The sequence below is a fragment of the Pseudorca crassidens genome, chromosome 3 (genome assembly GCF_039906515.1).
Source record: "Pseudorca crassidens isolate mPseCra1 chromosome 3, mPseCra1.hap1, whole genome shotgun sequence".
Lineage (NCBI taxonomy): Eukaryota > Metazoa > Chordata > Mammalia > Artiodactyla > Delphinidae > Pseudorca > Pseudorca crassidens.
The window spans coordinates 50,762,579-50,774,338 of NC_090298.1; the positions used below are offsets into that span (position 1 = coordinate 50,762,579).

An 11,760-nucleotide genomic window follows, 5' to 3' on the forward strand; every position below is an offset into this window, starting at 1 on the left:
TCAAGGTCAGGGATGTGTTTATGTAACACTTTTCAAATGAAAAACCCTCAATTCCTGTCTTACCTTTTCATTATTGGGAAAATATGTATGTACATACACAGCCTAAATTAGGCTTCACACAGCTTCAGAGTGCCCTCTTCTGTGGCCATAATAGCTCTGAACTTTGTTTTCCCCTTGAGGCTTACTAGGGTTTACCCTGCCCTGCAGCCCTCATTCTGACACCAGAAAACAGTGAAATTAACAAACATAACATGGGAAACAAAAGGCCTTACTGATGATTCCAGTATGGAAAAAGAGAGCATTTGAATTAATTTTAATATAGTAAAAGATCTTACATATAAAACCCCACTATCAAATGAGACCCAGCCAGAAAGGAAGTTGCCTTTCCACTTTTAATGAGTGACAAACCCCAAAACAATGTGTTACTTCATTTGAAACCAGGGAGGCTATTTTCTTCCAGCTGGACATTGGGGGGAAGACAGAGAAGGTGGTTCATCACCACCCACTGCTTTAAAAAGGAAGCATGAGCCCCTGGTGCTTATACTAGAGGCTGCATTTCTCTTCTATAAGTCCCCCACCCTGTCCATATTAATTAGACAGATGCCTAAATCTTCACTAGTAGGTGTCAGGGAAAATGCATGGTCTCACGGCTAAAAGATGAAATGTTACCTTCTAATTCCAGAGACAGGAATTTTTAAAACAGAACTCACTCATCTACAATGAGTTTCTGTACTAAAACTAAATTTGTTTCTCTAAGTGACAGATCCCTGATGTGTATAGCAGGATCTTCTCCTGATAACTGTATTTTTTAACTTCAGCTTTAAAATTATACAAATAAATACAAGTAGACAGCGATTCTGATTAAAATAAAGATGCATGTGTTACTGATATCAGTTTATTGTAGCATTACAATGATTAAAGTCCTTTATTGTCACAGGGAAGAGTAAAGGTCAATTTTAATGCATATATACTTTACCTTAATGCAATACTTTAAAAGGAAAAAAAAAGCATCAGGGGTTCTTTAGTGCTATGCAGCTCTTTTGCACTTATTCCTCAAATTTCTCTATTGCTTTGGCAATTATATACTCCAGTTGGATGCTCCTTCCCCATTCTTGTGTAAATCCTCCAAAGCAGGAAGAACAAATGCCCAAAAGCCATTGCCATAGTTCTGTAAAAGACACAACTAAATAGAAGTCTCAAGACTTCAAATGCTGACCAAGGCATAATTTGGATGAGCAAATTTCAGACTTGAATTATTTTATATGTAGAATTTGTTCTTAAAATTTAGAAAGACATACAGCAAAGTTTGTTTTTTCATATGGCTCTACTTAAATTATTGTGAGCAAAAAAGAAAATGAATTTTCGAATAAATAACTGATGGACTGCAGAAGTCTCCCTCATGTTATCCACCATAGTCCCTTTCAAGCATTACATATGCATAGACAAACCATCCACTAAGTTCCCATAGTTCTTATACTTTCTCTATATTAATGGGAGACGATGCTTACTCTCAGTTTAGGTCCGAGAAAAAGATACCAAATGGAGCTTTGTTCGGTTTGGCAAACAATAAAATGGCTACAAGTGACAGAGCTGTCTTTTCACCTTAATTTTAACACAAGTGAACTTTTTCATTGGCAACTTTTGCAACATGGCTCTCAAAACAGCCCAAGCAATCATTCAAAAGGTACACATGAAGGGAGAGGGGCGTAAGAATCAATAATGTTGTGCAATTATTGGAAAACGAATTTAACTATAACAAACCTCTTGACCCCGGTCACATGGATGGAAATTTACATTCAAATGGAGCACCGAAAAACTTCCCTTCTGGGGACAGTAAAGATAACCAGTTTTTCAGCAGGAGTGGCAAGGCTGAAAGAATACTTTTAAGGGGAAGAAAGCTTGGAGTACTGCACATATTCAAATGGCAAGAGGCCGGTTTCCTGGCAAACCTGTGTTGCAGGGCAGTCAGGCCAAGGAGCAAATGTACAAGAGTCTCCAGGACTCTGCAGAGAGAGCACACCTAGCTAGTTCTTTAGGGCCTCATTATTTAAGGTAAGCGCCTGTGAGGTCACAGATCGGGGGCCCATTCTACTGAAAGCCCAAATTTCCCTTTTGGGAACCAAAGTCGTGGTTAACTAAGTGTCCTGGACGTCCTGCAGAACAAATCCTGTGCAGTGTTAGGATGCGCTAAACAGACCTATCTCCCTATCCGAAAAGGGCGAGGGGTGGAATTAGGAGGAAAAGAATCTGCTTCTTTTGGATAAACTTGCTCTTTCAGTTTCCAAGGGGAGTGCCAGCTAGAGCTCGGGCCCACCTGGAAAACGCCACCCCGTGGGACTTGCTGGTCTTTCTGGTCTCTAGAGCTTGGCTGGACCTAGAAGCGCCGGTTTCCGCAAACCTTAACTGTTGTTTACCCTCTCTTCAGCTGGTCCTGGGGCGTAGGCGGAGGGAAGGCTCCAGTCGGGATTAGTTTTCAGTGCGCGCTGAGCGCACGCCAGACCTCAGAGAGGGCGCAAGGCTCGGGGATTCCCTGCACGTGGCACGCCCCCCCCCCCTTGCCCCAGCGCGCGCAGCGTGGTCGGCGGGCGCCTCCCACAGTAGGTAAGTGGCGATGCCAGCCAGTTCAGACTCGCCAGCAACCTGTAATAACAGAAGTCCGCTCTCCCTTCCCAATGACTGTCAGCTTCTTTGGTGAGTGCTGACACCAAGGCAGGCAAGGGTAAATTCGTTCTACCTCGCTCTGCCCCACTGCTCTAGCCTTGTACTTACAGGTCCACTCTAAGAGACAACTTCCAGCCACTTGTTTTGAATCCAAGAAAACAAAGCATGGGGCTGTTCCCGGGCGAGTTACTCTGGGAATCTGCACCAGGAGGCGGAGATTCCCGGGGACACCTTAGGCACCGGGAAAAGCAGACCCTCCCAGATTTCCCGACTAGGAATTTAGTGCACAGGGACTCGTGAGGGCATAAAGGGAAGATGGAAAAGGAAATAAGGGATGAGACCGCAAAAACAGTGAACGTTTCTAGGGCAAGAAGGCGGGCAGGGATGGGGTTGCTGGGGAATGAAGCAAAGTCCTGAACCTTAAGTTCAAGTTGTAGCAGTGAGGCGATCAGGTGGGAGCCTTTAGTGGGCGCGGCGGCTGGGTGTACACTTTCTTCTTCTGTGTGGATTTTTTGCCTTGAACGGGTAAGGCTTAAACTTCCGCCGCGAAGATTTGGGGGCAGAAGAGGGAGGAGGCAATTGCTGGAATCAAAAGTGATTCCCAGACCAAAGTTTGAGCCAAGGTCGCCTCTCACAGACTCTAGGTTTTTCCCAGACTCTCTTGCCCCGCGGCTGTATCCTCTTTGCATGGGGCTCCCTCCTTCCCCGCTGGGAATAGAGGGCTGGGGGAGGGGGAGGGGGTCTGGAAGCAGCGCGCGGAGCAGATGTGAATGTTAGAGGAAAAGTAGCAAAGGTTTTGATTCCAGAGGGCTGGGTGGAGTGGGCCTACGCGCCAGCTACGCCTCCATCATCATCGGCGGCAGAACTTGCACTTTATGATCTTCTTAAATGCGTTTTGGAAGTCCTTGTTGAAGTAGGCGTAAATGACAGGGTTGAGCAGAGAGTTGGAGTAGCCCAGCCAGTTGATTATGGCGCCCAACAGGGTGGGCATGTGGCAGCTGCTTTCGCAGAAGGGCAGGACCAGGGCCACGATGAAGAAGGGCAACCAGCAGAGGATGAAGGTGCCCATGATGATGCCCAGCGTCTTCACCGTCTTCCTCTCGCGGGCCAGGGCCATCTTACGCTTGGCCTCGGCGTTGCGCTCATTTTTCTTCTCGAAGGAGGCGGGGACGCAGGGGACAGCACCGGCCTCGCTGGGCAGCGGCAGGTGCTCTTTGGAGTTGCCCACCCGGTGCACTTCGATCACTTCCAGGGCGGCTCCTTCGTCGCCCTGCCTCACGGCTCCATTGGCGCACGGAGCCCCTGTTGCCTTGTTCTCCATGCCCTGCCTCCAGTCTTTGCTACCCGGCTCACCATTTACGCTCTTTCTTGGCTGCGGGGCTGGCGACGCCCCAAGGCGGTTGTTGGCTACCTTCTTCTCCTCCTTCTTGACTGTCTTGCGGATGCGGAATCGCGCGGCTCGGAAGATGCGCCCGTAGAGAACCAGCATGAGCAGCAGCGGGATGTAGAAAGCGCCAAAGGTGGAGTAAATAGTGTAGCCATGGTCCTTGCTGATGGTGCACGCGTCGGGGTCCGAGCGGTCTTCCGGGGTACGCCAGCCCAGCATGGGCGGGATGGAGATGAGGAAGCCAATGAGCCAGGTTAGCGAGATGAGTGCAGCTGCGCGCCGGGGCGTCCTCTTGTTCACGTAGTCGATGGGGTCTGTGATGGCCCAGTACCTGTCCAGCGCGATAGCGCACAGGTGCAGGATGGACGAGGTGCAGCACAGCACGTCGAGGGCGATGAACAGGTCACAGGTGACCTGTCCCAGAGTCCACTTGTTGAGCACCTGGTACAACGCGGCCATGGGCAGCACCAGCACCGACACCATGAGGTCTGTGACGGCCAACGAGCCTATAAGATAGTTCGCCACGTTCTGCAGGGAGCGCTCCAAGGCTATGGCGGCCACCACGCACGCATTGCCCAGCACCGCGCAGAAGATGAGCGTGCCCAGCAGCAGAGAGGTGATCACTTGGTAGCTGAAGGTCACGTCGGAGATGCCAGTAGCGTTGGCGCGTGTCCCGAAGGGACCCTGGGACGACGTAGTGTTGTTGCCCTGTAAGGGGCTGAGCACATCCATGCCTGCGCGCCCGGCAGGGGAGGGGAGGGGAGAAAGAGCTGCGCCAGGATACCCCTCGCCCCTCCCCCTGGGGTCTTCCGCCCCTCTTTCCTGGGGAATTTCAACGGGGGAGGGGATGCAGGGACTCAAGCAGGAAGTTCTTACTGCTCAGGCGAAGGCATCTCCGAGGAACAGCTAGCTTCTAGGCGCTCCCTGGGCTCTCGTAGTCCAGCGCGCTCAGAGACTCCAGCTGGGAAACGAATTGGCTGGAGAAGAGCTCCGGGATCTCCGGGCGGCGGAAAGGTGGCTGGAACGTTTGTCTCTCGCTGTCCATTTTATTTTGCCACTGCCTAACTGGCTGCCAGGCCCGGAGTCTCCCCACCAGAAAAGAATCTCCAATCTTAGAAGTATCTGGAATAGAGAAACACCGTCCTCCACAGTCACTCTGTAACCCTCCTCTCCTTGCTTCTCTCCCTCCCTCTCTCCCACTCCCTCCTCTACTCTCTTCTCATTCCCTTAAGCCCCCTCTCTCTTTCCCTTTCTCCCACTAGTTTTCCCCTTCAGTCTCCCTCTCCCTTCTCACTTCCCTTTATCTCCCCGGTGTTGCTCCGACAGCCAGTCTACCTCTCTCCTACGCTAACCCTCCCCCCTCCCCTCCCGACACTTCCCCAACCCTGAGTGCCTCTTTCCCCTGGTTCCCCGCCCTCCTCTCCCTCTAGCTCAGCCTCTTTGCGTTCAAATCCCTTTTTGTCGATCGAGACTCAGAACTAGCTTACACGCACCCGATCCGCCGGTCAGACTAACATTACAACAAATAACTCCGCCTCCCACCCGGCCAAACTCGAGGGAAAACAAATCTAACCACGTTAATTGCTTCATATTTCTGTCAAATTCTTAAGTAGAGTCAGCATCACAGAGTGGCAATAGGAAATGAGAAAAGGAGACACACGGAGCCTGAGTGGGGAGATGGACAGTCCTGGGTCAGTCTGTAAATTATTACTAATTCATGGAAAGAAAAGGGAATGTGTCTTAGCTTTTTAAAAATCACCCCCGTTTATCATCGCACAGTCCAGACTGTCTCCTTTGGGGAGGATATTGCCTCTGCCTTTTTTTAACCTTGAGGAATTGGGGGAGAAAGTAATTATAAAGAACCGGTCAAAGGACAGGTAAACAGCTGCATCTCAAAGTGAAGAAAATAATCAATTCGGTATGCATTCTACACACACACACACACACACACACACACACACACACACACACACCTGCCTTTCCATCTCCATTGCGTTTTAAATTTCAGTGAACATTGCCATTTCCCACAGCTCCGCAGCAAGTAAATTTAGGGAAGGGAATTTTTTTGTCTTTGTGTTATAAATGAGGCCGGGCATTTTTATGGCCTTTTGCTTTTCTAACCAGAGTTTGCAGGCCTCTAGGGAGAACTTGGTGGAATCCCTGGTCGCTGGCAGCAGAGTTTCTCGTGGTCTCCGAAACTGGGTTCAGCACCTGGGACAGCTCTAGGCAATGAGGGCTATGTCGCCACCTTCCGGCAAATGCTTTAGAGCGCCATCTATAAACCCTTGTCTTGCAGAAAATAAGCAGGTATTGAAGAAATCCCACAACTTCAAGAAAGAAAACGACTGTTATCAAAAGAAAAGTAACTTTGAGTTTTATATTTTTTCTCCTCTTTTCTTCAAAAATTTCTTTTACTGTCATCTTTTGCTCTTTATCCTCTATATCAAGTCTATATTTTCTAGCTCTTTATGAAAGCCTGCAGCATATGTCATTCAAAAGTTCTATCTAGAAATACAATTTTAATAGACCTAGGCAAACATCTTCACTTGTGTTGCTTTTGTGCTAACAAAGGCTGAACTTTGGAACTCATACATTTTCACACATTCACCAATGGGGGATAAAACAATATTGGATTTTCCAAATGGGGATGACTTAACATAGAAGATAAAGAGACTGCTATGGGTTGGTTCTAAGGTTTTCCTTTACCAAGAAAACCAAATTTAATCCCATTGGCACCTAGATAAAGAATGGGATTTCTAATCCACTAGAATAGCATATAACAAACTTCACTTATACATTCTGATTACATGACTGAAGTAAAGGAAAAATACAGAATGCAATCCCAAAAGTAGATGACTCTAGATAACAGGCACAGATCCACTGCAGATAGTCTTAATATTGTGTTCAAATTTGAGCTTTAAATTCTCCAAGACCAAACAAAAGAGCAGTCACGAAAGCGTCAAAGAAAATCTAGTTGGGCCGATGCACGCTGTAGAACAATGTGTTTGGAGATCAATTGTTTTACAACACAGTGCTGGACACAGTTCCCACTCAATCATTTCAGCATGCCACAACAATGAACCTGACATTTATAATGATTCATGGCATTGAAAAGAAAGAGATAAGTATACATGTCGATACTGGCTACAGACTCTGAAGAAATCTTTAAAAAATTTGTGAATGTACTCATTCTCCCTTTAAAATCTCCTCACAAATAGAGAACTAGGTAACTGTTAAAATACAGTTGCAGTTCCAAAAATTTTAATAGGAAAATAATTAAAGTCTGGATTCTCCAAAGATAAAACTTTGGAAATATAGATGATAACATAAACAAAGTGTAAAAGAAATTTGAATTTTAAAAAATATTTACATGTCAAGTTCAAACTTGAATATGAATTTTGTCAAATTTAGCACATATAAACATAAGTGTAAATCAGTAAATATGTCAGTCAGCAACTGTGCATTCATTATTATTAAACCCAAATTGTTTAATAACTGACAAGTTTATTTTTCCTTTTTTAGAAAGCTAAAATGCTGTAAATCTAGTGTTAATATTTATAAGACTGGCATTTGCTATTCTGCTTTAATATTCTATGACACTGCTTTTTTTTAATTCAAGTTGAAAAAAACTCTCAAGTAGCTCATGTTTTTCTTAGAAATAATGTACATAATATTTCAAACATTTCATTTCAATAAGAATGTATAGGCACTCTTACGAATAGAAGTATAAAAGGATATGCAGCACTATGGTTCTACAACCTTCAAATGAATAGATAAACATGTAAAACTTTTTATTAAACTAATAATATTGTGATATATATTAAAAGCACAATGATGTTACATTTCTTCATGTTCACACTTTGCCAGTTCTTCTATGTTTAACCCTTAACGATACAGAATCCTGGATATGCCAGAAGAAAATGGTGCAAACTGAAGATCCTGGATAGTTAGGCTCTTGTTCTTCAAGGCCTCTGAAATTATCCTAAAGAAAAACTAACCTTAAAGCGAATATTACTGATGACATCATTTGAAAACAAAGCTTCCAGTCATTCTGCTTTTATTGCTTGTTTGAATTTATAAGATGCAAGTATAAACTTGTCAGTTATGGATCTGGGGTATGATGCATCATCCATCATGTGAAATTTCTCTAAAATAGGTTATGGGAGATAAAGATTTTTAACATCTTTACAGGAAATTTGATACAAGCCAAGCATTTCAATGTAGTTCTTTGACCAGGGACATCAGATTAAAAAGATGTTAGGCTGAAGTTTTGCTGTGCATCTGACTGTCTTATCATTGCTGAAAGCTCAGTAATGTTTGGGTCTTCTCAATAATTGATATGTTCATCCATAATCCCAAATTATGGCTGATTTTTGTATTAATGAGGAAATAACCTACATAATAAAGAATTGAAATTTTGCTTAAGAGATTACAGAAGTAATTTTTTAAAACTCCTATTTTAAAAAGGTTTTATATTTTTGAGTAATTAAAACTAGGATAGATTATTTTTTTAATTAAAACTATTCTGAATTTTATTCACCCCAATCTTCAAATACTAAAGCAACAAGGCAATTGTAGATTTTCCAGAACTGTGAATTTTCTACTGGAATTTGTTAGGGAAAAAAAAATACTTCAAGGAGAAATTTTTGCTTAGATAATTTAGGAAGTGTGGTCTTCTGATTATCAACAAGAATTAACTGGTCCTTAATAAGAAATGCAACCAAAATGCAAGAGAAAAAATTCTCCTTTAAAACTGAGCAGTTTTTTTGTGTATCTAATTCTCACCATCCACCTTCCTCAGATAGTATCGTTACTTAGCTGCTATTTCTACATGACAGACGCTTCTCCGAGACCCAGAACCACCCTAAATTTTCAGTGGCAAAACACAAATGATAGATGCCTCAGTCTCTGCTCCTGGAACTGTAAGTTTGATTCGGTTCATTTAACACACATGTTGAAAACACAGCATGTAGAGAGTGAAAAAAAACCCACAGTAACTCGTATTCACTAGGTGTGTGACCTTGGGCAAATTAATTAACGCTCTTGTTTCCTCAATAGTAAAATGGGTGTAAAATAGAATTGTGAAGATTAAGTGATTTAATACACTTTGCTGGCCCATAAAATAAAAAATACGCAGTAAAGGTCAAGCAATAATAGTAGTAATAGTGATGCAAAGTAATAATATTAATTCTCTGTCTACTGATAATTGTTGAGAAGTGCAGAGAATGAGAATTAGGTAGGCTTAGTGAAAGAGCAAGTGCTTGAAAAAAAAATTAAGGCCCTTTCAGATGAGGATTTATTTGAAAACAATTTGCACAGGGATGTGTTACCAAACTAAACTTGGGTCTGCTACCCCCCTACATGCAGCAAATACAATCTACTGATGCCACGTTGTGGTGAAGGAAAATAGAGCATTTATTGCAAGGTGCCCAACATGGGGCTGAGCAAGGAGACCCAGCACATCCTGCTCAAAAGACCCAAACTCCCCAATGGCTTTCAGGGAAGGGTTTTTAAAGACAGTGTGAGGGAGAGGTTTGCAGGGTGCCTGATCAGTTGGTAGACATTCTTCTGATTGGCTGGTGGTGAGGTAACTGGATGGTATTTCTGGAGTCAAGATCATCAACCTTCTGGTTCTAACCGGTCTGGGGTCTATGTGCTGGTGGTCAGTAGGAGTAGTTAACTTCTCCCACCTGGTGGGGATTTTAGTATCTGCAAAACAACTCAAGGATATGGCCCAGGATATTATCTATAGCCATTACAGAGGAGCTAAATGTCCTTGACTTTGTTTTATGGCTAAAGGATTATTATTTTATGTTGCTTGACTGTTTTCCTTTGTTTCTGCGTTTTCTCACTTCTGTGATTAAATCTGGTCACTGGAACTTGGGAAGGCCTAAGGCACTAAAGCGTTTCTACAAACAAGAGGCAGGGGACATGGCAGAGTCTGTTCCCTACTCTGTTTCAGATGTGACATTCTCCCTATTCTTTAACTTATTTGGTAAGCTTTCAATTCTTTAGAAAATTCTGAGTATGAGACAAGTGAAGAAAGATGTGGCCTCTGCATTCTGGAACTTCTTGACTTAAATCAGAAGTTATTGGGAATTCCCTGGTGTTCCAGTGTTTAGGACTCTGCTCTTTCACTGCCAAGGGCCCAGGTTCAATCCCTGGTGGGTGAACTAAAATCCCAAAAGCCATGCAGTGAGGCAAAAAAAAAAAAATGTTGTTGGGCGTGGTGATGAATATGTCAACAAAAGTTCAATAATCACTGAGGAAAAGGAGTCTGCTCTTCTCTGGGAGCTCAACCGTTTGTTCAAAAATATAAATCAATAATTGAAATTCATAGACCCCAATAAAATGGTAAAGTACAGCAAAAGGCAGTATTTTTGTTATAGGAAATCATCAGATTAGAGTGACAGGTGTTAATAAATGTGCTTTCCTGAGCACACTTCCTCTACACTGCTCTCTTTCTGACAATATTTTCATGGCTCACTTGTGAAAGGATAAGAGCATAGCTGAAATGAGAAAAGTGTTTGGAATATTAGCTCAGTATTTCCTGTTAGTCTAAGGATAGTTGGAAATTAAATTCAGTTTAATACTTATTTGAAACAAGATTTAATTACTGCATTTAACCTAACAATAATTGGGGGTAAGTACCCACATTTTACTTTGTTTTGACAAATAACCTTTTTTGTTATAAAGCTAAAACCAATACCGAATACATTATTTTAATCTTGTTTTAAAACATGCTACTTATATAAAAACAACAACTGTGGTTACAAAATATGAGTCTATAACCGTGCCATCTGGCCTGTTGAAACAGTAGTTTGTTAGTTGGGAGTAGTGGCTCAGGGCCACAGCTCTGGATTCAAATACCTATGGCTGCCATTTACTAGCCTTGAATTTTTTCTTAATTTTTTCCATTTTTTACATTATATGAGTTACCAAAAATATAAAGAATGATATAGTATAAATAATAAATACCTATATACTTAAGAAAAATTTATGAAAAAGAAGAGTATGATTCCATAAAGTTCTCTTTACTCTTGAATTTAGTGTTTATCATTCTCATGAATGACTTTATACTTTTACACCATATGTACATGTCACTAAGCAATATACAAATGGTATCATTCTCTATGTATTCTTCTGCAACTTCCTTTTTTTGCTCAACATTATCTTTGTGAAATTCATCTGCATTGATACAAACACCTCTAGTTCATTTATTTTCACTACATTGTAGATTTATATTTTATGAATAAAGCCACAAATTATTTATCCATTCTCTGATTAGTGAATGTTTAAGTCTTTTCCAAATGCTTGCTTTTATAAATAATACTGCTGTGAGCATTAATGTGTATATCACTTTTTTTTTAATCCATGTAATTTAGAGTAAACTGGATTACAGTGTAGTACTTTTCAAACAAAGTATATGGGGATCTTGTTTAAAATGCAGATTTTGACACCATAGGTATGGAGTGAAGCCTAAGACTCTGCATGTCTGCCAAGTTCCCAGGTGACACTGATATTGCTGATTCATAGACCATACTTAGAGTAGCAAGGATCTAAGCATCCAGAAGTGGAATTATTGGATCCTTTGATATGCCCAGATTCAACTTCAGTAGATATAGCCTAATTCTTCACCAAACTGGTTGTGTAAAATCTCATAACCACTTTTGTAGGTTGAATTGTGTCACCCAAAAGGATAAAGGACTCAG

General features: G+C 42.5%; 1 protein-coding gene across 2 annotated transcripts; it reads right to left on the reverse strand.

Moving 5' to 3' along the window:
• Positions 1-881: 881 nt before the first annotated feature.
• HTR1A (5-hydroxytryptamine receptor 1A) lies at positions 882-5,260 on the reverse strand. 2 transcript variants are annotated; one of them, XM_067730794.1, is made up of 2 exons: positions 4,925-5,260; positions 882-4,732 (listed from the first exon to the last, which is right to left on the reverse strand). In XM_067730794.1, exon 2 carries the CDS (start codon positions 4,529-4,531, stop codon positions 3,512-3,514), a length of 1,020 nt encoding a protein of 339 aa, XP_067586895.1. In that variant the 5' UTR covers positions 4,532-4,732; positions 4,925-5,260; the 3' UTR covers positions 882-3,511. The 2 variants fall into 2 exon arrangements, with proteins under 2 accessions (XP_067586895.1, XP_067586894.1); XM_067730793.1 differs by having other exon boundaries at positions 882-5,260.
• Between the last annotated feature and the right edge of the window lie 6,500 nt (positions 5,261-11,760).

Excerpts from the sequence above, each read along its gene's own strand:
- HTR1A (XM_067730793.1), bottom strand. The coding sequence starts at position 4,780 with ATGGATGTGCTCAGCCCCTTACAGGGCAACAACACTACGTCGTCCCAG.